General features: G+C 41.2%; 1 protein-coding gene across 1 annotated transcript in view; it reads right to left on the bottom strand.

Moving 5' to 3' along the window:
* The window catches only part of UBE3C (ubiquitin protein ligase E3C), a 72,577-nt gene extending 64,745 nt beyond the window's left edge, over positions 1-7,832 (bottom strand). Inside the window, exon 1 of the mRNA XM_005480413.4 lies at positions 7,451-7,832. Within this exon, the coding sequence (XP_005480470.1) occupies positions 7,451-7,516 (66 nt within the window). The 5' untranslated portion in view covers positions 7,517-7,832. The remainder of the gene's footprint in view (positions 1-7,450) is intronic.
* Between the last annotated feature and the right edge of the window lie 19,864 nt (positions 7,833-27,696).

The following is a 27,696-nucleotide window of genomic DNA, read 5'->3' as shown; positions in this document are numbered from 1 at the left end:
CCAGCATGTGAGCACATGAAAAACCCCATTTGAGAAGTTTTCTGTGGGGCACAGCACAAAGAACAAGAAAGCAGAGAAGTACGTGACAGCAAAACACAGAGCAACACTACAGAAATGACTCTGAGGGTAAGACAGAAAGAGGAAAGAGGTGAAAACAGAGAAGCAGAGGGAGGACAGCACACAGACAGGAAAATGTGTGACTGCCACCAAAGAAATGCTGAGTAACATGTGAAATGTTAATTTGTCCATGGGAATAACATCCATTTCCATGAACTGCGCTGTTCATCACAGCCAGGCTCCGGGGGCTGAACTGCTCCAAGGCAGCAGCTGGGAACAGCCATATCTGACAGTGGGACAATGTCAATGTCACTGCTTCAAAACCAGCAGCTCAACCCATCATACAAAAAAGAAACTTTAATTCAATTTCTTTTCTTATCCCTGTTTTGCTGAAATACACTTTTTGGTTGCAGAAGTTCATTTGCAGAACTAGCTTTCAGATATCCTAGCCAAAGACTGAATAAGGTACACTAATATAGAAACTATTACTCTTTTCCTTCTGCATTTGAACACTTTGTCTTGAAAGAAAAACTTTCAGCCCACTTGGCTCAAAATCCAGATTTATAAAAAACAAAATGTATACATAATTAAATCCTCTTCAACACTTCTAATATTTGTTGACTCCTAAAATCTGAAATTGAACACTCTTGGACAGCTATTTACTGGCTATCCCATAGCAAATAAATTTAAAACCTAAATAAGCCCAGATGCAAATATGAAACTGAATAATTATTTTCAGGTACTTGTTAAACACATTTCTTTTTAATTAATAACAACACACTGAAGCAAAAATGTAATATTATTAATAAATGTTTGATGCTTCTTTATAAATTAAGAGAGTTTGTTTTGGTTAGTAGCTGAGAACACTTCGTATTTCACATTACAAGAGGTCATGCAAAGTACAAGGCATGATTTTTTATTAAATTTTCTTTAAAAAACAAAAAATACACTTGACCTTTTTTAATTTTTGTGGACAATTATAAAAACTTGTGTGGTTTTCATGTGCAAAATCCAGGAACTTGAATCTTTTTTTCTTTCCTTAAAATGAGGAACACGACTTTACAGCCAAATTGAACTTGAACCACATAAAAATCAGTAACAACTCCCAAAATAAATGAACTTGAACCAACCAAGTGACCTAAGCAATTTATAGAATAAAATTCCTTTCAACACAAGTATTCAGTAACTCCAGCCAATAAATGGAAAAATTTTTAACATTTATTTTTACAGAATAAATATGGCCACTAGGAAATATCCCCCATCTTCTCAACAATGTTTCAATCTCCTGACATTATTTTAGACAAGATGAACTCCAAGTGGGTTTTTTAGTCTGAATAGTAGAAGAAATTTGCATTTTAAAAGGCTTACAATGCCTTGAACTGAACCTCAACAATTTAAATTCCATTGAACACGTCTGAGTATGTTCAGCAGCCTGAAATCTTCTTTTAACCAGTTTGTGATTGTTGTTAACAATGATGTAAATAATCAGGTAAGTTTATATGTAGAGCAGACAATCCTGCAGAAGAAGGGAGTGTGAGAGATGCATCTGGCCCTGCAAAGCCTGACCTCACTGAGTCACTGCCACAGAAAACACCTCAGCTGAACTTCAGCTCCAATTTACTGTGCGATGTAGGGGGATCTGGAACCTCTTCTATCATGGCACCCACAAAACCACACAAGGGGGAGCCAGGATTTGATTGGACTCTAGAGGCAACTGAAATACAAGAAGGCTAATTTTGCATTTATGCTCAGTTTGTCCCTATTATGATTTTTAAGATTTACATTACTCACAGAGCTGCAGGTGAGCTATTTCTAGTGGAAGGTGGCCCTGCCCAAAGCAAGGGGGTTGGAAATGGGTAATCTTTAAGGTCCCTTCCAACCCAAACCATTCTGTGACTCATCATTTTCTCAGGAACAAGGGCAGAAAATGTATTTAGAAAAGCAGAAATTCTTGATTTGAATCTGAAAAAATAGCACATAACTGAAAAGAACAGTGTAATCACTGCTGTCAGCTAACTACAACTCCATCTTTGTAGCTTGCTTTCAAATGAGGAGAATTTCAAATGTTACAGAGAGAAAAAAAAATGCCCAAGAATCCAGGATGCATTAACTGTGTGGCTCCCTACTGACAGGCAGCCATTATTTTACACTATGAGAGTCTACTCATCCTTCCATGGCACAGATCTGCAATTCCAGGAGTATTTCAAGACTTGGGCTGTGACACTGCAAGATCCCAGCTGAGCCAGGGTGAGGTGTGTACCTGCACACAGAACACACCGTGTGCCTGACAGGACAAAGTCTGCAGGGAGCAAAGCTCTGCAATTCTTTCCATTCAAAAATAAACACTCAATGTGTAATTCTAATCTAGAATTCCCATCCTATAAATCCTTACCATCATTTCACTTCCATTGTGGCATGGTGTAGGGTCAAATAAGTTATAATAAAATAGAAATTATTCCTTCCTGAAATTAGTAACTATTTTCCTCAATCCATCAGTAAGAGAGAAACAAAACTGGTTTTTAACTGTGCCATCAATGCTTATATCCTACAGGCATCTGCCACAACAGCCAATCCCAACATGGGCAGACCTCTCCACGCACTGGCAATTTTACAGCCTACTGTTTGTAAAATTTTAATTCCACAAGAAGTTATTTCATGTGTAGAATATGGACAACAGAGCAAACAAGGTGTCTCTGGAGTTCTACCTCTGCACTTCAGCTGAAAGCAGAGGGAATATAAACAATAACCTTATGTTTAATGTCATGCTACTAATTTAAGAAAGCAGATCAGAAACTACTAAATTAAAATCTAAAACTCTGTAAATTTAATCTCTCTGATTAGTAAAATGTCCAAATTAAAAGAAATCACTAAGACTTGTTAAAGTACAGATGGAGTCATCAATATTTGCTCATTAGTAAGCTTCTGTGTCTTCCACAAAAAAAGCCAAAGATCAAAAAGAACCCCAAACTCAATGAAGTTGCTTTCACTTTCACTTTTGTGGCCCTGCTCGCTCATCTGTATCACAAATTGTAAAAAGGGAGGTGGTTTTTAAAATCATCTCATAATGCATTATAATTAAAAAATACTCTATTACAAACAGTCCTGGGATTTGTAAAAGCATGGTTTAGATAGCTCAAGTGATACTGAACATTTGACTTAATATTCTTTTACCCATTTTTCCTGTTAGACTTGCAAGGTGTCACTCATACATTTCACAACTTAATCAGACAATGTGGGACTACAGAGCCCCTTGGACTTCTCAGCACTGGCCTGGGGATGCCCTGCATGGATGCACTAAAGCATTGCTACCTCAAATTTTTCTCAATATTGCTGAAATTAATGGAGTAACACTAGGCCTGAGTGTCCCAAGCCAGGCTGACGTGGTTAAACCAATTCTGTGCTGTGTTCAACTCATGCTAAACTCAGTGCCAGCTGTCCCCAGAAGGGCAGGTGACACTGCACCTGGCAGGAATCTGTTCAGTGCAGACACAGGGATGGAGCAGCCAGGTGAAGGCAGCACCTCGCAGTGGGGCTGGCTGGGGCCAGGCTGAGCTGCAGCCCAAGGCAGCCCCCAATGCACAGCCCTGCATTTCCTGCCTGACACCCCACAGGCTCTGCAGCCACAACTGCTGCCCTGCACAAAACGTCCATGAGCAACTCAAGACACAACTCCAATATCAGCACTCAGTTCTGGAGGCTACTTTACCTAAGAAGCACAAAAATATGGCTTGCCAGTACAATTAAAATAAATTTGAAAATTTCTTCTGAAGAGCCTCATAAAGCAAAGAACCATGTTTTAAAGGTTCTTTGCTTTATGAGGCTCTTAGTGCTGCAACCCTCAGACCAGTTAGTCTGAGCAGACATCTTAAGAGACCATCAAATCTCCTAAATCAAGCATCAGATTGTTAATGTTTTTCTAGGAAAAGTCTGGGTTGTATTGTTGTAATACAATTGTCCAGAAATTGTATTACAGATGAACCATTTAAAAAGACAGCTTTACCAGGACTTGTTGGCATCTTCCACACACACAAAGGTGTGTGTGGTTTTAAAGGTGGTGATAAAACTACCCCAAAAATAAAAATAAATATATAAAGCCCTCTAAAATTAGAATATCACATTGTAAATAAAACCTGTATCTACACAATCAAACACATACAACAGGGTCAACAGTCCAGATGAATCAGCAGATTCTTGAAAGTAGGTACAAAAGGAAAAGTTCAAGCACTGGCAATACCACCTACATTTTTGCACTTTTGAAGAATGCATTATTATAATGCTACAATAATATTCTGAAAGGATCAGTCACTGAGGTAGTAATTTTGAGAACATTCATTTGCAGCCTGTGACTAGAACAAAATCAAGTGATGCTTGATATGGGTGGACTGTGCCTCCCAAGAGCATGCACAATTCAGACCATAACACACATGAGTATGATACAAACAGCACAAAACCAGATCCAGAAGCTCTCTGGCTTTGTAATTCAGAAATTCCATACAAGCTAATGATGAGAAGGCATATTAGATTCAGTACCTAGCTGCCACAATTATGCAAGCCCCCAATTTTACTTCTATCTCTGTGCTCCTACTGATAGAACTTATTGAAGTCTGGCCCTGTGGGGCCCAAGGGAACACTACAGACACACAGGGCAGTGCCAGACAGGTGTCAGCACACGAGAGCTGTGACCAACACAATCACTGCTTGAGCTGCAGTTCCATCAGCAAAACCACACTTCTAATAGTGTTGCTGATCACTATTTTGGTGTAGCTGTATTCACATCAGCTGGCACCGTTAGCACTGACTGGCTCCTCAAACAGGAGGTTTTTGTCATTGTTCTGCAGTGGTGCAACCACTTTGGGAAACTCCCCCAAACTGGGTACAGAGTTATTGTTAGCACTAAGCAGCCTGCATGGCCCCAGTGTTTCTGAATGATGCCTCCTTCCACCAAAGGAACCACAACAGGCATCACTAAGTATGCAGCCAGCTGCCAAAAGCATGGAGAGGTACAGCATTGACCCTTCTAAAGTTATACACCATTTGGGAGGGCAAGGGCATTTGTCAAAAAAAAATGAGGGTGTTTTGTATGTTTACCAAAAGCTCAAAGGAAATCATTTACAATTCAGCTTTCTGTAAAAATGAAGCCAATACATATGAGGAACATGATCCCAAGGAGCTTATGATATGAAATAATGAGAAACTCACATGATGACTAATGCAGGCTTATCTAGAAACAGAGACCAGACAAAGTTAAAATATAAAAGCAGGTTTATTTAATGAAGGGCCTTCAGGTACATTAAGAGCAGATAAAGCCTCCCCAAGGGGCTACACCCAAAATGGACAATGGTCATGAGTTTTTCAGACAGATATCACTTTAGTATGTTTATATATCAGGGGTTAATCTTCCAATTACAGCTCCAGGTAATGAAGTTCTATTCCCCCAGTTTGCTCCCCCCCAATCACTTTTGTTTATACTTTTTAGGGCCTGAGGCTGTAGGATGTCTTTGGATAACAGACCTAGACAGACTGTTTTGTCTAACCAAAATATGAAGACAGTTAACTGCAGTTTTTATGGAGTTTAGAGCTAATGCACTAATGCAGTATAGAATCTGAAAAATTCAAAAGCTAAAATCCTAAGGCATCACATGGTACTCACAGACACTTCCCACAGCAATCTCTGTTGCAGTACATTTTCACAGAAGTTCAGCTAAACTGCATTTAGAAGTAATTTTTATTACTGTTTAAATAAATTCTTTCTTTAGCACTGTACCCAGCTTCTGCAAACCAGCAGCTCTCTCAAGGACACGCTAGGATGTCTGTGTAACCACGCTGCCCAAAGCTGCACGTAACTGATTTGCACTGATGCAGCACAAGCACTTCAGTGAACCCATGTAGAATCATGAAATCTGTGCACCAGTCAGCATCAATCTTGTCATGAACCACAACCTCTGCTGCACACAGTGAAGGTTATGCATCAATTTCAGGTTCCAGTCCTTTACATGCTAATATTTGCCCTTGGAAATTTATGCCTGCATAACATTAATAAATTTGTCCCATATAATTAAAATAGACATAATTCTGATACGTTTTCATGAATTGCTAAGTGCAAAAGAAGATGTTATGGCAGGTCCTTACTTCTGTAGGAGGGAACATGTTCAGCAAGAAACACCATGAGCAAAGTCAGGGTCAAAAGTTGCAAAGTACCTGAAGTGTACAGCTGAGGACCAGGACATGTTCTGCCAACTCCTACTTAAGCTGGGGAGTATTTATGGCATTTTGACTCATGTAATGCCAGTTTACGTGACCTAACGAACAGACATGCCTTAAGATAAACAGAAGATGAATTAGAGGAAATCTGCATAATCCAAGTACAGTTCTGCATACAATCTCTTCATATTAAGTCAATACACCAAAATGCAAACTTCACTGTGATTTTAGTATCACACATTGCAGTATTTTTGCTCATTTCCTCACTGTACTGCCAAACCTTAAAAGTTTCCAAGGATTCAACTTGCTTTTAGTGCACAGTAATAAAAACTTATTTTTTTACCCAATTAAAATTCAAAAATACTAATGGAAACACTCATTGGCTTCCCACACAGCCATCTCCAATGACAACGGGGAGACTCGGTATTTTCACGGTGAATTAAAGTGACCCCTACAGATCAGGCCACTTCTAAAAACACTTTGTCCTTTCTGTCATTCTTCCGAAGTCCTGTGCCCTTCAGTGCTCGACTAAACATTTGCTGACCCTGTGCAATGAGCAAGATCTGAATAAATCATTCTGCTTCTTTCCCCATCAATAAACACGAGGAAATCAAATAGCCTGGTGGAGCTGACAATTAACTGCGACTAACCCTGCGCACGACAAATTGACTGAACCTAAACTTGACAGAGACCAACGCGGCGGCCGCGGCTCACGTGGATGAACCTCCCCCGGCAATCGGGGTTGTGTGAGGCTGAGTGTGTCCCACATCCCCCGGCGAGGCAGCTCCACGCCAGGCACTCCCTCCGCAGGGAAATGACAGGAGGGCTCCGAGTCCTTTCCCCCTGCAAGACCCGGAGAGCGACAGCCGGGGAGGTGCCACCGGCCACGGCAGCCGGGATCGATCGCTCGCCTGCGGGGGGGACGAGCCAAGGAGACATTTCCTCGCTTCCCACAATTCTTACTACACTACAAGCCTGGGATGGTGTGGCCTGATTATACAAAAAAATAATAACAGTGAGGCAGGGAGATCAGAGATAAACACATCATCGGGAGGGGAGGGTTTTTCCCCTCTATTAAACCTTAGTCATCGCTGCTCCCATTTCTGAAGGCCCGACAGTAAAAGCAGCGATAACAGGGCGGGGGGCGACAGAACCGACACACACACAGGCACGGCCGGGCGCCGCTCCTTACCTTCCTGCTCGCTCCTCCGAGGGACACCTTGGGCCTTGTTTTGAAATCCCCTTCAAAGCTGAACATGTTTACAGCTTATCCCATGGGGAGCGGGGCCCGGCCGGCCGGCAGGGCGAGCGGAGGGGCCGCACGAACCCCCCGGGCTGGCGCCCCGCGGCCCGCCCGCCCCCGCGGGGCTGCTCCACCGTCCCCCGCCTTTCCCGCGGCCTTCGCTATCCCGGTCGCCCCGTTCCTGACCGGCGGCGACGGCGGAGCGTAGTGGGAGGAGGGAGAAGGAGGAGGAGGGAGCGGAGGAGGGGGCAGAGGCAGCGCTCCCGCCGGCCGCGCAGAGAAGATGGCGGCCGCCCGCCGCCCGCCGGGCGCGCTCCCGACACACGGCCGCGCCCGCCGCCCCGCCCCGCGCCGGCTGTCCCGCCTGTCCCGGCTCTCCCGGCTGCGGGTGTTCCGCGGAAACTTCCCTGCTCTGCGGGAAACTTTCCTGCCCCGGCCTCCACCGGAGCTCCCCGCGCGTGTGCAGGGCCGGCTGTGCGGCTGCGCTGCCGCAGCCTGCCCAGACGGGCCGCGCTGAGGGCGAGAATCGAGCTGAGGGTCCAGCCGGACTTTGGCATAGGGCTGCCCTCAGTGTCATTTGGTACGGGAACACAATTGCTACGCGCACACACACATTTGTGTACACATAATTTCTACTTTTAGTAGCATATCACAGAATAAAGAAGGTTGAAAAATACTTCTGAGATTATAGAGTCGAACTTTTTGACCAAACACCTCCATCCTAACTGCCACATCCAGCCCCTAATCAGCTCCAGGGACGGTGACTGCACCTCCCCGGGCAGCCCATTCCGATGTTTAGTCAAACTTTTCTGTGAAAAAATTACTCCTATGGCCTACCTGAGCATCTCCCGGTGTAAATCAAGTCCAGTTCCTCTCATCCTGTGCTGGGAAAAGAAACCGACTCCTATTTGGCTATACCTTCCTTTCAGGAGGTTGTAGGGAGAGACAAGAATTCAGAGAATTCACAGAATCACTGGGTTGGAAGAGACCTCCAAGGTCATCGAGTCCAGCCCAGCCCCAACATCTCAATTAACCATGGCACCCAGCGCCACATCCAGTCTGTTTATAAACACATCCAGGGATGGTGACTCCACCACCTCCGCGGGCAGGTCATTCCAGAACTTTATCACTCTTTCCATAAAAAACTTTTTTCCTACTATCCAACCTATATTTCCCTTGGCGCAGCTTGAGACTGTGTCCTCTGGTTCTGTTAGTGCCGCCTGGAGAAAGAGCCCAGCCCCAGCTGAGCACAGGCACCTTTCAGGAGCTGCAGAGAGTGATGGGGGCAGCCCTGAGTCTCCTTTTCTCCAGGCTGAGCACCTCCAGCTCCCTCAGGGGTTCCTCACAGGGTTTGTGTTCCCAGCCCCGCTCCAGCCTTGTTGCCTCCTCTGGATTCCCTCAAACACCTCAACATCCTTCCCAAAGTGAAGGGCCAGAGCTGGACACAGCAATCAAGGTGGGACCTCATCAGTGCCAAGTACAGGGGAAGGATGAGCTCCCTGCTCCTGCTGGCCACGCTATTACTGATCCAGGTCAGGATGCCATTGGCCTTACCTGACCCTCTTCTTCTCCATGAGGAGATGGACATGACCTTATTGCAAAGACTTCTTGATCAGGGGGAAGACTGAACACACCAATACAGGCTTCTGTGTAGCCATGACAATACACACAGCCACGACAATACCCTTGGGAAAATACACATGATAGAGGTGGGCTCAGGAATGGGATCTCAGCTGATGAGGAGCGGAAAAAGAAAAAAGCTGTAATGTAAAAGTAGCAGACTCAAACATGAAACTACACCTGAGGCTGCTTTACATTTCTTAGCCCATTCTCCATTTTTTCACCGTGGGTACTGTATCTCTCCAGATACAAAGGTGGTGCAGACAACAACAGGAACAAAAAGCAGTTACTCAGTCTGCAGTTCAAGGTGGTAAATAAATACAGGTGGCCAAATCCAGCTTTCATTCCCTTCAGTGGAAATTTGATTTCATGAACTGTAGCTTGTGAATTCTCACATCAGCATATCACAACAAACAAATGGCAAGCACCCACATCAGGAGAGGATGTATGTGCTTTGCAGCTGTTCATACCAAGAGTATAATGCTCTTTACTGTTGTCAAGCTGACTGGCAAATGAAATATTTGTGCAGATTTCATTGGATTTCGATGATTCGGAAGAGTCAAAGTTTTAAAATTTCAGACTTTTCATAAGGGAATGAGGGCTTAGCAAGAGTAAGCATTAGCCTGGCATTTCCCCAGATAACATCGTCTCAGTGTAAGCAAGCCTGGCCTCCTTAAATACTGTTTACAAATGCAGATGGGGTTTAGGATATTGTGAAATACCATGTCAAATGTTTGTCCATAGTTTCAACACATTGCATTGCTGATGAAATATCCCATCACTCTATATTGAAATGATAGTAAGTGTTTTTTCCAAACATGACAAGATTCTTTTCAATTGGACTTGTGCCTTGATAAACTTTATAAGTCTCATACATAAAAGGACTAGTCTAGGTGTCCCTAGCAGTTATTAAATTAATTTTCATTAGCACAGAAGCAATCTGTTAGGTTATGAGTTTGTGCCATGTTTATCAGTAGCAAGGACAGTTTAGGGATGCAATCTCACCTTATGTAAGAAGCGAAAGAAACATGAAACTGCAGAGAGCAGAGTTTCTATGAAGTAGGGTTTTCACTGATACACATTTGACATGTTCCAGCTCCAGTATCAGAAAGACACAAGATATTCTGCTGACCCTGGCTGTTACCTTCTGCAGAAGTGGTTGGCAAATGACACAGGCCCAAGTGATGAGTGTCTGAGAAGTCTTGGTGATTTCTGGCATCCTCAGCACAGGAAGGACATCAGCTTGTTGGGTTGAGTCCAGAGGAGGCCACCAAGAAGATTAGAAGGATGAAGCACCTCCCACATAAGGAAAGATTGGGAGAATCGGATTGTTCAGGCTGGAGAAGAGAACATTGTGGAGTGACCTCATTGTGGCATTCCAGTACCAGAAGGGAGACTGCAATAAAGACAGAAAGAACATTTTTGCCATAAAACATCATTCCCCCAGGACAAGGGGGAATAACTTTAAACCAAAAAACAGTAGGTTCAGATTAGATACTAGAAAAAAAAAACTCCTCACATTGAGGGTGGTGAGATGCCACAGCATCTGTTGCAGTTGAGACCGCCACAATACACAGAGTGTCACTCTACAGTCTCAGAAAGCTTCAACCCATACAAAATAACATCACATCAAAAGGCTGCAAGTGTCTACCCTTCTTGCTCTCCAGCTCAACCATTTATACCCTCCTGTTGATGCATTGCACCTGTGTGCCCTCTGTTCCTTTGGTGGTTGCTCAGTGCCCCTGAGCGCTCTATGGCTCATTATTGTCAGTGCTGCTCACCTGCTGCTCACAGTTGTACCCATGGGAGATGAGGCTGGGCCCAGCCCCACTCCCAATCCTACAAACTGTGTGCCTGCAGTGAGGCACTGGAACAGACTGCCCAGAGAAGCTGTGGATGTCTGTCCCATCCCTGGAAGTGTTCAGGGACAGCTTGGATGGGACTCTGAGCAGCTTGGCCTGGTGGGAGGTGTCCCTATCCATGGCAGGGGGATTGGAACTGGGTGATCTCTAAGGCCCCTTCCAACCCAAGCCATTCTGTGATTCTATGATTTGCATATGCCCCTCTAGGCCAGGACTGCTTTAATATTCTCAGGGAGCAGCAAGAACACATTGTTTCATGAAGGAAGCAAAGTGGATGCCCCCAGCATGGGCCCTCTCAAATCATAACATAATTCCACAGGATCCAGAGAGAGAGGGCAGAGCCTGGCAGTGGTGACACAGGGTTCAGTCCCAGGCAGGGTGAGTGGAAGAGTCCTGAGAGGCCACAGTGCTGTGAGGTAGTCCAAGGTGCATCCAGGAGGAAGGGCTGGGGACAGGTACACCTGAGCTTGGAGGGACCGATGAGCAGTGGGGTGAGTGAGTGAGTGAGTGAGTGAGTGAGTGAGTGAGTGAGTGAGTGAGTGAGGGCCCCAGATGTTCAGGGCAATCCAGGGCCCTCACAAACACACACTCAAGGATGTGGGAATATTGCCCTTGTGTATGTGCTGTGTTTACTCACCTGCTGCAATCTTTTCCATCTTTTTCATCTCTTTTTTGCACATTTCACAAGACTTTTTGTGTTCTCCTGGTCACAGTTCTCTGCCCTGTGATTGTACCTTTTTGCCTCTGCACACGTGTACACACTGCTCCCTGGTACAGATGGATTGGTCCAGTTGTTTGTCAGATGCAGTCTATTAAAAAAATGTCATTCCTCAACATTTTCTTCACTCCCTGAAATCAAGTTTCCCAAGTGTGTGCAAATACCATCTTTTTCTTGCAAATGCACACCATAGAAATTAAAACAGCTGCACAAAAGTAGTGACAGTTGTAAAAAACATAGGTAAATTGTGTTTCAATCCACAATACAGAGAAACTTATCTATAGTGTGTCTCCAGGGCCTGCTTCTAGGTGCCAAGGGACAGGAAAAATCAGTGGTGCCCATATGGCTGTTGTAAGATCTTCCTTTTTTCACTGTGAGTGGCTCGGAGCAAAGCCATCTTCTGCGAGTCTCTTGTTGACACTTCTAAATATCTCTTGTTGAGCAGAAGAAAAAGAGGAATGAAGATTTGGTGGGTAGCAATAATAACAAGAAAAATTATTCCTTCCCAACAGTGACAAAGATCTTGAGTTGTTGTGCTGGGTGCCAAGGATAACATTATGGAGGTGGCTTACAAACTTTTAAAATTATGAGCTCCTGGTACCTTAATGTAAGTAACAGCACATTCTGCCTCTGCCAGAGAGATTTTTTAATGTTTGTAAATACTTTTTCTGCATATTAAAACAAATCAATGGCACCTAAATTTTAGAAGGAAAATAAATATTACTCCTGTTTTACCCTTTTAATGAGCACTGTTTTATATCTACAATGTTTTTTCTATTCTCAGACTATCCCCAAACAATTTAAGTTCTGATGCATTGTCCTTCTGGCCTCATGCTGTACACACATTCCTGATTTAGACAGGGTAAACAATCAAGACTGTATTTGGCAACTGCTCAGTTCTGTAGGATATGATGGCCAAATTGTCACCACCTCACCATTACATTCCATTCCCTATGCAATTATAATAAAGTGTCCTAAACTTTTTTGCTGACTTGCTGAAGTCAGATAAAAATCTAAGATGCACTGACAGCGCCTCATTATGTCCTACATTATTTCCCAAGGTACAGAAAGATTTTTTTTTACAAGAGTGCATAAAAAATGAACAGTAAATAAGTTAGAAATGCTTTAATTTACAGGAGATGAGGCTTGAGATTAGTCCAAATGCTGTGATAGGCCAATATCTGATTTTTAGTAATGCTTTTAGTAAGGTTTGCTACCATATGGATTGATGGTGGGAGGTATTTTTTTTTTTAATTTATTTACTCTGAGTAAAACACTGAAAATTAAATCTATTCTATCAAAGAAGATACTGGCAAGACTGTAATGTAAAAAGCACTTCACTTAAGCACTTCCTTTAGTTAAACCTGAGTGCCAATAGACACTGCCAAGGAATGAAGACATTTTATTTAAAATTACACTGGCAAGAGACCATCAAATTATCCTTAACATTTTCATTAAATTGAGATACAGATATAGTTAGGATAGTAAATCTTTTCAATACAAGGAGTTTATTCCTGAGCCAAGGCCAGATTCAGCAGTAATTGTAGGAACTATTAAGACCTAAAGGCTCATCTACATTACCAAAACAACTGTTCAAGGCTTTGGCCCAGTTTTGAAAAATGGACGGGCTCCATCCTGTACTACAGAGCTAATCACATCAGCAAACTGCAGTGATGCATTTGGATTCCAGTCTGGGGCCATCATTCCATGTTTTGTTGGCTTGGCTCAGTGAGATTTTGGGGGTTTCCATCAGAAATCTACAAATATCTGTTGGTTGCCTGCTGTCCCTGCTCTCAAGGAAGTAAAAAAGTCAAACAAGTGGTTCCTTTCTCAGTATTGACACCTTACTCCTCTAAGGCATGTTGAGCTGCTGAGAGGAGGAACCTTATATCCACAGTTTCTAAGATGAAGAATTTGTTAGCCTATAGTCTCAGCTCCTTTATAATAGCTGCATTGCAAAATTTCTCCCCCAGATGTGCCTACACTTCATTCACAGCTTCTGATGTGCAAGATCATTTATTTTCAGAATCCAGTCTTTTGGGGAGCACTGAAGGTAAGGACTTTTTATAGTTTTAGAGCTGTAGTTGTGGGACATTATGATGTTATTTGGCAAATGTTACTTAACCATGAATTCTGTTTTGTTTTCTAAGGTTTTCAAATATAAACATATTTAATCCCAATGCTATTGCTGCTAAATAGTAAAGATTAGGATCATCTTTTTCAAGTCTGCCTAAAACTCAAACTATTTATTTTAATAGGAAAGGAGCATTCAGGATTCTTACATGTGATTGAAAATCCAGTTTTAAAGAATGATTACCCTCAAGTGAACACAAACATAACTTCATATTTACCTTACTATCTTTGGCTCACCTTTGATACACTTGGAAGCTTTCCCTAAACATAAGCATTAAAAAAATTGGCATTCCTAGCAATTCCAACATGTTGATTTTATCTTGAGAGAAATGTGTGTATGTGTGAGTATACATCTAGCTGTTGTTAAAATGTGTTCCATTTAATTTCCTATTTAAATTGGTTGGAGTATTTTCACCCTCCCTTGGTGCCCATGTAAACAAGAACCTTGTCGAAATCAAATCTTTCATGTGGTTTGAGAAAAAACCAGACCAGATTATTTCTTGAATTACATCACCTGAGCTTCCCTGTGATCCAGAAAAGCACAGGCACACATGCATACTTATGTGTGCATGAATTGGTGCAAGGATTTATGGATGAGTTTTCATGCAGGAATCCACAAAAGAATTTAAAGGGGTCTTTCATAACAAATTACTCATAATTACAAATGTTAGCAGAAGATCCCAGTATACCCCCACCTCTATTCATTAAGTATGAGCACTCAGGTGGGCTGTTTGTTGCACAAGACCTGGGCTCCTGTGAGTGAAAAAAAAACAATGAAAACACCTGTTAATACCATGTCCACTCAGAAAGTAAATTTTCCCTGACCAGTTCTTATGAGGTGGAAGTGGCCTTCATCTGGAAGCAGATTGAAATTAAAGGCAGGCAGTAAATTCCTGTTCTAAAGACTTGTTCAAAAAGTATTTAAGGACACAAATTATGATCTGGTGGAAAATAATTACGAGAAAGAAAAAAAAAGGCACTGATATTATATCAGTTTATATAACTAAGAGGAAACAACAATATTCTGATATTTAAAATTACTCTGGAAAATTTACTACAGCTAGCTGTGGGATCCTGAACAATTGTTCTGATTTACATCTGTGTATCATTCAAGCTATTCAGACGCATTTTCTGCATGGGTATTTTAGCTTAATCCTATATGAGCTGTATAGGTTCTCCTCTAAGTTTAGATTTTGCATGGCTCAGATCCATTCATTCAGGTTTGCCATTGATGAAAATGAGCATGGTACACAGAACGCAGTAGGAACTGAGTAGAACTTTACGACAGTTTATGCTGCCTTAGAAAAAAGTTCCCAAATTTTACTCCTACCTACTCTTACATTTCAAGTGACATCAGTGTAATCTTATTTTAGCTGTCTAAATATGAGGCATCTGGTCTAACCTCTTCATCTAGACCTCTCCACACAGGGAGTTGCTTCCTTCCTCTTCTAAACTCCTCCCTTACAAGGGGTTCAGGATGTGCTGATTGACTGAAAGTTCATTATGGAATTGGGCACTTGCCATGTGCAAGGCTGAAGTTAGCTGGAGTCACTTCACTTTCTATGTGACGGAAAACGAGCCAGTAAAAAATTAAATAAAGAAAATAAAATAATAAAGAAAAAAATTCCTTTATCCTTAAAGTAGGAGCAATGATGCTGAGGCACTTCTAAACAGATTTTAAGACCTAAATGACAAATGAGCAATGAAATTATTCAGGATTATTATTAATGTCACAGAAGGATGTTGTGAAAAGTATCAGAGACTGCTGCATAATTCCCACTTAACCAATTCTGAAGTCTGTAATTAACATCTACTCCAGAAAAAGACACAGAGATTATATTTTTATTTTGATCTCTTCCAGTAAATTTGGATCTTCAAAGTGCCATTAGGAAGAGATGAAGGTGACACAGGATTTGGGACATGTAGTTTAAATACTGAGCACTGCCACGAACCTGCTGTACAATCATACCAAGTAAGGCAGCTGGAAAACACCTGTGCACAGAGAGGGCTGGGCTCCAGCTGGGCAAGAATTGGAACAGGAGTGGCCAATGTGCCCTTGCAGCACAGAAAACCAGCTGTGTATCAGGCTGTACTAACCAGAGCATAGCCAGCAGCTTGATGGAACTTCTCTCTGCACTCTGTGCGCTCTCTTCTCTCTGAGTGCATCTGGAGAGCTCCATGCAATTCTGGGCTCCTCAGGGCAAGAAAGATTTTGGAACACTGGAGGAAATGATCAGAGGACCAGCAGCATGATGGGAGACTGGATGTATGATACAAAGAGAGGCTGGAAGGATTTGGTTCGTTCAGCCTTGAGAGAAGAAGCTGAAGGAAAGACCTCCCTGCATTTGATTACTATCTAATTGGAGTGTATAGTGGGGGTGGAACCAAACTCATCTTGAGGACTCAAGGTGCAATGGACACAAGTTCCTGCAAGGGAAATTGGATTATTTTCAGCTAGATATTAGGAAGAAACTTTTATTGCTGGTGATGGTGAAACACTCTGGATGAGACCCAGAGAAGCATCTTGTGAAACCTCCATCCTTGGGGACAGTCAAACCTGCACTGCACAGTGTGCTGAGCAATCTGTTGTCCTGCTTTGTCCACAGGTCCCTTCCAGCCTCAGCCCTTCTCTGACTCTGTGACTCAGTTCACCAAACTGATGGCTGTGTGTGGCTGTTTGCATCTCCTCTGGTTGCTCTGGGCTCCTCTTGGGATCCCTGTTGTGACTCTTCCAGTGCCAGCCTCACCATGAGACTCTCCAGTCTGTGGGCAGGATTACTGCTCTGTTACTGAGATCTTTCTGATGATAAAGGGTCATCAGAAAGATCTCAGCATCTCATCATTTCTGTCTCCTCTAAGCCACAACTTGGTCATACCAGTCCCACACTCTTCAGCTCTCTTTCACACTTGCAAAGCAGAGAAACTCCTACCTTAATACTATTTTGGAGGAACGTTTTTGTTAATATTTGATTCTCACTCAGGAACTTTGGTGTTGGCTGCTTGAAAAAAGAAGAAAAGAGAAGAAAGAAATAAGGCCTTCCAGATGATGACAGCACAGTGGCTCCCTCCTCCCCTAAGCAATGCCAACAATAATTTAAAATTAGCCTTTTATCTTCAAATGTATTTCAGAGCCACTTCAGAGTGAGAAGAGCTTCTTAACTTATGAACTTTTAGATGGGTGGGTTGAAGAAAATATGGAGCTTTCCTTTAAACAATTAGAGACCATTTTGCTAATCAATTTTTGTCAGGCGCCTAGAAACATTTTTCATTATCAGATTCCAAATTGTCTTAAACAGTACAAACTAATGAACTTTTATCAGTCCAGTTTGGGACACTCTGATACATCCCTGCTCAAATTAAATAAATCACAAACCTTAATTAACAAAGACTGGCATGGCTGCAAAAGCAATGAATTAGTTTGTACTCTATCTGAGAGATCACAAACGTACAGTAGTTACAATTAATGGATTTAATTTTAAATGCTAGGGCTCCAGCACAGAAGTGCCTGAGAAGTCCATCCTGGCATTCTTATTACACTTTAATTATAATTGATGTACCTGGGAAAGATGTCAGCAATGTACATTTTAGCATAGGTGCTGGTTTCCCTTAAGAACTCATAGTACTTGCTTGAAACAGTCAATGATTTGCAACAAGATTTTGATGAAATCCAAATTTATTAAGGTTATTAAAATTTATTAATTATTTGGCTCTGTAGAGATGTAATCTGGTACTATTTTTTAATAGACAGCTTTATATATTTAAGTTTCAGAATTGAGGTTTATTTTTAGTTTAAAACATTCTGTCCCTCTTGGCCCCCTCCCGTCATTCCCATTTCTTCAGATTTGCAGATTTGGGTTTTTTTTTCTCTTCTTAGGCTAAGTTCTTATCTTCCAAGCAGATATTTCCAGCTATTTTCTATGGGGTTTTTCCAGCCTTTAGAGAGGTCTTCACTGCTCCACTATCACCATTCCTGTATGAAGCAGCTGCCTGGAATGAAGTCAGTCAAGTCTAAAAGATAAAGTCAGTGAACATCAGCAGAAGGTAAATCCATCTTCTGTAAATTGCATCAATTCACTGCCATTGTTTGAGGTGTCAAGCTTGAACTGAGCATAAGTGGCCCCAAATTAAACATTTTCCAAGGGTAATCCTCTCCTTTTCTAAATTTTCTACATCTCAGGTGGGATCTGCACCCCACTCTCCCTCCCAGCTTGGTCTTTCCACCTCCTCAGGGTTGTCTGGACCACACTCCCAGCCCTTAATTCCAGGGCACTCCTGTGCAATTCATCAAATCTCCCTGTGAGACACTACCCTTTTCCTGCAGGATGAGTTTAAAAGAAAAATTTGCTCTCCAATTGACTGGAGATATATAATTGGAGCACAAACCTGATGATAACTTGTCCTTCTCTTATTGCCTCAATTCCTGGACTTATTAGACTATGGGAAAACTCCATCAGTCAGTTAAGGAGGAAAATTAATTTTTTGATTACTGAGACTGGAAATGGCAAGTAGGTGAGTCCTGAAGGCTCATAAAAAACAAAAGGCAATTAAGACTAATCCCATATGGATTTTGTCATTGACTTTACAAAAGGTTTGTCATTGAGTTTAATGTAGTCAGAATTTTCTTGATTTCTTTTGAAATATAATTTTAAGACTGTGTCCTGATTATTGGGATCTCATTCATGATTTTTGAATATTTTGTCTTGGCAATATGATATTTTGTAGAATTCTGTAACAGTGGTACAGCCATTTGCTGGATCTTGTGTATTATGCATCTCTGGAACACAAACCCGTGATGTGAAAATTAAATTTTTTTAATCAAATAATGGATATAATATCTACACAACTGGATTTTGTGTTAAATACTCACTTTCATCAGTTCTATTTTCTATGCTTACCAGTTAGTCTCTACAGCATTTGAAATCAATAACAGCAAAGTGATGGATGTTGGAGAATAAAAGTGAATTTTTTTAAACTGAGAAATTGAAAACTTGCCTACAAGCTGTGTTGGTTTGCACTATCTAATACCCTAGTGTTAAGCAAGGAAATATTTTGGCCAGATGAGAATGCTCATTTGGTCTCTTGTGAAATGCAGCACATGGAATTTGGTTCATTTGCCTCTGCAGTGATCCATACACTTTGGATCTAGCACTTGGAAAGGCATCCTGCACCATGCACTCTGGTCCCCTGCTGCCTCACGTTCCTCACATGCAATCCTTTGCAGAAATTTATGGAGCTCCATCCTAGGAACACTTAAACTGTTTGAGGCAGAGACTGATGTGATTCCCCTTCAGGAGTTTGTACATTCCCTGTTTGAGCCCACCTATCCTTGTGGCCTCTGTGACATCCTCCAACAGCAGAATCCTGCTGGTGCATGCTTATAAATGTGGGTGAAAAAGTAATACCCTCCGTTCAAAGATTTTTACTTGAGTGTTCACTGGGTGTCCCTCAGTGTTTATGTCTTTCCCATATTCCTGACTAATCCCATTGGGGACTGCAGAATCTGGCTGGTATGGAGCCTAAAACCACTCTTCTAACTTGCAGCCCAGCTCTGCTCATGGCCTGTTTATGTTCATTTATTCTTGCAACAGCACTGGCTTCTGTCTTATCTGGTTCAATGTTGGAAGACAAAATCTCCCTTCTGCCCTGTCGAGTTTTTCTAGGCTGAGCAAGCCTTGCTCTGCTGAGTTAGGTGAGGTTGCCAGGAACAGGCTGAGTCAATCCATAAGCTTCTTGCCATTGAAAGGGGTGATCCCTGATTTTCTTCTCCTCCTCCTCTTCCTCCTCCTCTCTCTCCTATTCATGTGTATATTTCCTGTGCAACTGCTTCTGGCTCTTGTCTGACTATTCAATGTAGGTGATGAAATCAATATAAGTAAAATAGGTGATTAAATCAATAACCCAGCAGAAAATACGAAGTGTTTTCTGCTGGTTTAGGGAGCAGGATCAGTTTGACAGGCGGTCAAAACTGGGCTCGTTCAGGCCACTGTTAGGAACCAATGTGTCTTCTTGTAAGATCAGCTCCCCACTCCCAGCATCATGTCATAAACCCTTCTTCACACTTTTTATCAGGATATCTGACCAGAGCTGGGTGGCAAGTTGCAGAGCATTCTCCTTTCTCAAATTAAAACTTTCCTTGTGCTCCTTGAAGTATTTCTGTGAAAGCATTTCCATTCATTTTTCTCATTTCTGCATAACATTGTCTCCTAATGGTCCTGGTATTCACTGGTACATCCTGATCTTCCTTCTCCTCAGACATTCTCAGCTGGTGAGTTCAATTTACAGCAGAAATCCCTCTGATGGCTCCCCTAAAGAAGGACACTTTTGCATAATGAAATTTCAAGCCAGTTTTTGATTCCAGCACTTTTGGTTATTCAGTACTTTCTTTGTCCTGGATATTCAGATCCCTTTCAGTATCAACAGTGCTTCTCAACTTTTTACTTTTGGCAAATTCCTCATGTGTGTGTCATTGAAAGAAAAATTGTACAAGAAGAGCCCCAGGCTGGACAGGTGCTAGAGAACATCTCTGGTGACCCCTCAGCTTAGACAATTTCTGCTTGACTGAAATTTTTCTTCACTAAACTCTGATTACAGTAATCTTAAGGAAAATGCAATGTTGCAAAGCAGACAGATTATGTCAGACAACTTCCTCTTGATTTTTTTTTTCACCATCCAAAATACTGTAAAGCCTAAACATGAGGGAAAGTTTAAAAAAACAAATAGAGTAAAAATATACAGGTTAAGTGCAGTCAATTACTGTACTGCTTTTGCTATTTTCATTTGTTTGTGTGAAGCTTTTTAAATCAGGTTTGTTTCCAGGGTAGATTGCCTTTGGAAGGCTTCCTGGAAAAAGTATATTTAAAAGTTAACTTTCAGTGAATAGAAGGTCATGAATTTGTTTCAGAAGGAGACTGGCCCATGGAGCTGATCTCCTTATTGCTTAGAATTGGTGTTAATAATTTTCAGGTGACTGTGCTATTTATTGTTATTTATTTGGCAGCCAGCTAAATCCCCTGCCTCCACTTTATTCTTAAATCACAATGACATGGAGTGTTTAACATGTTTGGGAGTCACCAGGTACTACACCACAGATAATCTTCAGATATTTACTTGCCTGACTACAGAGATAGAATAATGAGGTTTTGAATATTAGCTAGTTGTTAGCTGTAATTAAGTTATTTTTAGAAACTGCCATGATGATTTTTCTTCCTGACTCTGCACCAAACTGGCATAATTCCTAGGTGAATCTCCTGCCCTCAGGAGCCACAGAAGCAAACAAAGCACCCAAGGATGCAAAAAATTATACAGCCTTTGATATGCATTTGTTGGCCCTGCACTGTACACTACCTATCTAGTATGCAAAATGACAAGGGAATCAAATTTTTAGGGATATGTTTAACTTTTGAGCTCGAGAAAAACTCTTTATTCAGTTTCAGACTGTTCCTGCTCAAAAGACAGTTCTGCAGAGCAATCTTGTGCTGTACTTGATATGCTACAGCAAAGTGGCACTGTTGATTACTAATTTACTAAATAAAGTATCTCTGGCAACAATTTTCCAAGACATTACATCTTCTATAGATTGTGTTTTGATTTTAAGAACATTAATCTCAAGAAGTCCAGTACCAAGGCCTGATGGAGAATAACATTTTCCACAGCATAACCTTGGTCTCTAGGAAAAGAAAGTAGCTGAGTGAATACAAGGAACATATAATTATATTCAAAGAGCAATTATTGCTGTACTTGCATTAACCTTGCAAGTCTCCTGCCTACAATGCCTATATAATGTATTTTACCTGGCATTTGATAATGAAATATGATGAGCAGATCTCTGTAGCAAAGGGGGATCAGGAAATGCTCAGGGATGACCAGCACTGCTGCAATATGGAAACAAAAAGTAAAAACATACAAAGTGACAGGTAAGGAAAAACAAGGCAAGAGGGAGAAATGTCAAGAATTCAAGTTATTTTGATTGTGGTAGATCATCTAGAGGCTTCCTGAAATTGGTGTTTTGTTTTTCAATGAAAAAAAAGCTTCAAAAAAGCTCTGATTATTGGTGTCCAGGCAACCAAGTGGCAAACACTTTGGAATTAAAAGAAAATAGACAGGTGGCTGGTATTTACAGCAAAGCTAGGCATCATTGAAATGTAGTTTCTAGTCATAGTCAAATCCACACTGAGAAACTTTTAATTTAGAGGGATAATGTCTGGAACTCAAGTTGATTAGGCCACTGGGATAAAGAGGCCAAGGCAGCCCAGTCCACACTCAGTTCTTACACAGGCACAAGGCAAAGTGAGCCCAGAGCAGCTCTGTTCTGCCAGGGCCTCCCTACAAATCCTCCAGGAGTCCAAACTGCTTCCATGCTCACTAGGAATGAAGTTGCTCAACAGGTCAACTTTTACAAGTGCCATGAAATATAAAACTTGTCTCTGTTGGACAAATGAATAAATGCAGAACAATATGGACACAATTTGAAGGTTAGTTCACAGAATAACTCAAGTGAAGCTAACTGAAAAAACCCCAAACCTATTGTTTATAATAAAATCTGTTGCCTCTGTAGTGATGACAGTACTAAGATAAAATTAATTCAAAGCTGGTATGAACATTGACCCTTCCTATTATCAGACCATAGCTGGCAAATGATGCAATTTTTCATGATCCAAAAGAAGTACAATGTTCATCTTCAATATTTAACATTAAAACTGGATTAATTCATTTAGCTATTCAAATTTCATTCCTTTACAGTTGATATTCTTCTTGTGCTGAAAAAAAAATCAAAGACTTTTCATATGATTTGTCTTGTAAAATTGATTTCTATGACAAGATTACAAATGGAGTTTTGGAGGCATTTAATTGTGAAACCACCAAGATGTTTCTCCATTGACAGTTGAATTGAGATATGCCCTTAAAACAGGAACTTAGTTTTTTTTATGCTATAGAACGTTGTAGCTAACTACAGTAAGTTTGCTGAAAATTTACAAATGTGTTTGTCTAGCAGCTTGTATAATATAAGAAAATCAAAATTTTCTTCTGGGGGTTTCATTATTTTTCTTTTTATTTTTAGATGATTTGTATATAAAAATAGTTTTTTAAGAAGAGGGTTTGGACATGTTTACCCTGTACTGAAGCATCCATATGTAAAGGACTGTTAAAGGTACAAAAATATATTTCAGAGATTTACTGCTGTGAAATCTGGCTACTGTTCTGTAGCAAAACAATGACTGAAGGTACATTCTGGTTGTGTGAATCTGCTAATGTAGCATCTCCAATTCCATGGATTTATTGTTCCTTTTTAATTATGTTCATGGCAATGGCAGTATGCTATTTTTAAATGTTGGCAGTTTCAAAATCTTATAAATTTGGAGAAAGATTGAAAATTCATTCACTAATATCTTTTTGGGCCTTGCCTCTGCAATCTGCAGATCATCATGTGGATGTTGTCACTTAATGTTCCACTGATTACTATTTTAGAAAAGATGCTGTCTAATGTGATAGATTAATCACAAATGGACTCAGGGTCCAGAGGATTAATGGATTTGATGACAAATATTTAAAAGACAGCCCAGCACTTGGGTTTATATGGACATTTGTTTTTAAAATAGGAATGAAATTGTTTTCTAATACATGAATAATAAGATGTCACTGTCCCAAACTCTTAGTCATAGGAAACTAAAAGCATTAGATGAAAATGTTAGATAAAGCCATTACATTATGTTCTAGCCATTTTTGAAACAGCTCCTTTGGAAAATTTTATTGGCAAATAAAATTCTTCTCTGGATCTGTCTAAAGGTAGTTTCTGAAGTCTGTAGGTTGAAAAATGATCCATTTGTAAATTATTCTAAAGCCTAGGACAGGGACTATTTTAAGGTTTACTAATGTGTACATTTTGGCTTTCACAGAGTCACCACAGTTTCACATTCCAGAGCTTGCCATATAACAGCCTTCCCAAAATGTATCTGCTAAAAATTACTTCCAAAATTAGTTTCTAACAAAGTTTTTCACGGCAAATACTGCATCACAAAATTGGTTTTGTATTCATTACTTGTGAAGGATAAGCTATGAACTGTATTCTTCCAGGACAAGCCACACAGAGAACAGCAGAGATAACAGATTTTATCAATTTCAGCTTTGCCAGTTGAGTGATTCAGCATTTCACTGAGTTTTACACTCTTGGCCAAAGCAGCCCCTCTGCTACAGCCCATCACTGCAGTCTGAGCCCCAGACTTGCCCTTTTTCTGTCTCCCTGCCCTGTCCTAGAGTGAATGGCTCTGTGTGATTCCCATCTTTCAAAATCACAGCTCCCACAGCACTGGAGAAAACTTGAAATTCAAATCAAGCAAGGATGATCATTTTCTAGCAATAAGAAGTTCATGGATTTTGTTAGAATTTTTAAGCCATGCAAGGTCTTTCAAGAGATCTTTCTGAGTCACTCAGAGGAACATCTTCCTCCATTTCCATGGGGGGATCCCCCCACACAGATTTGAGCCCATCATTGCTACAGCAACCTCATATGGCAGCTCCAGGGCCATGGTGAAGATGCTCAGCCACAGGTTTGAAGGCAAAAAGCACTGTGAGAAATGGACTTGACATTGAAATAAACCCAAGGAAATCCACCAGCAATCCCACTCCTTTCCATGAACAATCACTCCATGGTGCAGAGGGGCTGGTGCCAAAAATTCCCATGGTCCCATCATGGCTTCTTCCAGTTAAGCTATTTTAGCTGTATTTGATATCTGACTATTGTACAAATCACTCTGTGGATGTGATTACCTGGCACACATGGAGGAAAAAAAGGAGGAAATGGGATAAAACAGTCTCAGTAAAGGCCAAGAATTATCCCTTTACACAAAGATTATCCCTTTACACAAAGATTTCCTGAAATTTTCTCTTTTAAAACTGAACTTGCATCCTTTATTTTTCATGACAAGGAAGGAAATCTCAGGCATTTATGCAGTCTGAGAAAATTTTTTAGGGTATGCTATTATTTCTTTTTTTCAGACTACTTCAGCCAGCTCCAGGCTGGGTCAGGAATCTGTGGTGCCTCGCAGGTGGAGAGTCAGGACATCCCCAGCTGTGAACATGATCTATCAGATCGCTCCAGGGGCCCTTGGTGGGTTTGGTTTTTAGTTTCCTCATTGCAGTTTTAGATGTTTAGTACTTGAAACATCAACTGTCCCTCTTGCAGACAGATTACTCCCACCCTGGCACCTGTGATCAGAGAAATCACAGCACCCACCTTCCAAATTACCCAGCCTCATCTAGGAAAACCAGAAATGACCAATGATCTCTGCTAATTTTGAGGCAATAATGAAGTAGAATGAACCTTTTATTAAAGAAACAAGACAAATTCTCTCAGTGTTCTTTAGCTGTTCTTAAGAGTATTTTTCATGTTGCTTCTAAAGCACAAGATGGAGTAATTGGGTGTTATGGAAGCAGAGAAAACCCTGAAGAAATTATAGAGGTCATTTTAACAATCAAATTAGTTGTGATTAATACTCCATATTTTTATGATTTCTAATCCTCATAGAGGAAACCTCAAATGACAGAAATGTCTGATGAAAGATGGCCATCAGCTGGAGTTTCCTTCTCATCTACAAGATTTTACATGGAGGATATTAAATTGGCCGGCTTCACAGCCCTATTTCCTCTTGAGCTCATTGTCCCATTCACTCACTCACTGCCCACCATTGGCTGCTGCCACAGCTGGGAAATTCCCTGCAAATTAACCAAAGATGGCATAGGAGAAACCCCCCAAGAGCCTTTCCTAAGAAAAACCCCAACACCTAAGATGTCACCCTGATTTTTTAAGATTTTCTAAGCTTCTGATGTTGACATTCTTGTGGCGAACTTTCTCACACACTTTCTCTAAATAACTCATAGTTTTGCATTCCTTTATAGAGGAGGAGAAAGTTGATGGACTGTTGGTCTGTCAAGTGTCATTGGAGAGGTGGCACTGTCACCCTCCAATCCACTGTCACTCTTAGAAAATTATAAATGTTAGAGTCAGAAACTAAACTTCCCTTTTTTTCTTCACCTTGAGAACAGCGGTGTGCGCCTGTGTTCTTTCGTGTCCTATAGCGACACTAAAATACTTTTGAAAAGCTTTAACTGTGTTCCTCAGTGATTCAAAAACATCAAAAACCAGCAGTGAATGTCAGCATTCACCCAGAGCCCTCTGGCGCTCTGGTGCTGACCCCAGGAGCAGAATTACACTGTAGTCTTGAATTACACAAGAGCTCTTGTGTTCCACTCAGTACCCACACCATGAAGCAGCAAAATGTGGGGCTTTGCCAGCACAGGGAGGAGATGTTCTGTCCTTCCAGACCTCAGATGTCCATGAGATGAGATCCCCCTGTCCTTCAGGTGCCCATCCCCTGTATTCTCACTCCCCTGTGTTTAAAAACACCTATGACTAATCTGCACCCATGGGCATTTGCCCTGCATTTGCTGAGAAAAATGCATGCTAAGAGCTGTGGCCTTCCTCTCCCTATTTCATTTTGCCTTTCCAGGACCTGTCTCCAAAATCCTACAGAACTCAGCTGCTCCCTGCGTTGTCCTTGGGATCATGGGAAGCTGTAATAAGTAACCAAAAGGAATGTTCATGTTGCTCATGCTGGGTCTTGATAAGTTTGGTGGTTTTCCAGTTATTTTGGATTCCTTTAATCAATTTTGTGCTAAAACAAGGCTTCTTAGGTTTTTGAGACTATTTGAGGCAACAGAGCCCCTTACAATGTAACACTGTCAAATGCAATAAGCAGGCTAAAGTTTACAAAATCTAAACTCATGGTTACAGAATTATGGTGGTCTGAGCTCCTTTTTTTCTGTTTCTTTCAGATCACATCTGGTACAGTTTCAAAATTTTTTTTCACCTGCAAACTATATGTGGAATTAGAATGATAATAAAGCTGCAGCTACAGAACTTGGGCTGATAATGAATAAACCAGAAAAAGAATCCAAGAACCTGGGATGGAAAGCATTGTGACTTTGTTAGATGGGTTTTCTCCTGACTAGTTCCCAAAAGTTTAGAAGTTGGGCCTCAGCTTAATCCAGCAGGATTTGGGTCCTTTATTATTTTTACTTCTTTTTAGGATTGTTGGGGTTTTTTTAAGGTTTTTACAGCTTGAAGCTGCCACTCAAGTCTCTGAGCAGTTTGCACAACTCACACAGGAAGGGTGGAGGTATTTTGTCTGTCAGAAACCATCCCCAGCTCCCCCAGCTTCAAAGAAGGCCTGTCTGGATCCTGATGGTCTGCTCTGCTTCTTTGTCAGAAAACCCTGTTTTTCACAAGGTTAAAGCACCACTTCACAAATCCTGTAGGTACATGATGATAGTACAAGAGGCTGGATTAGCCAGCCAGGCTGGGCTGTGCTCAGAGTGGAGAAGGAAGTAGAACAAAGGAGACCTGGACACGCTCATGCTAATCCTGGGGCACTCCACTGTTCATGGATCCCAGCTGTCTGTGGCCCCCAGGATTTATGATTCACCATAACCCTGGGATTTTGGGCTCTATCCCTTTTCCTAGGAATTTATACAAAGGTCAGGCTAAAGCTGACTTCCAGGGTCTTTGTGATTTTGAATTGCTAGAAAATAATTGCATAAATTGCAAAAATTAAATTAAAATTAAATTTCTCCTCACAGCTCCCATTTGCTTTGATGCCTAGCAAAAACTTTGTCAAAGTTTTCCTACTCTGAAACTGGTATTTTTTGTGGTTCTTCATCATGATTTTGTGCTTACTTACTTCTCCATATTCTCCTTCAAGTTTTGGGATTAAAACTGTCTTGTCTTGTGTTTGTAAAATACCGAGCACCTTGAGACTCAATAGACAATAAATAGCATTGCAATAATAATTAAAATCAGAATCCAGTGT

Source organism: Zonotrichia albicollis, chromosome 1 (genome assembly GCF_047830755.1).
Source record: "Zonotrichia albicollis isolate bZonAlb1 chromosome 1, bZonAlb1.hap1, whole genome shotgun sequence".
NCBI classification, from domain to species: domain Eukaryota; kingdom Metazoa; phylum Chordata; class Aves; order Passeriformes; family Passerellidae; genus Zonotrichia; species Zonotrichia albicollis.
Note: the sequence above shows the minus strand (reverse complement) of the source record. Positions and strands in the feature narration are given on the sequence as shown.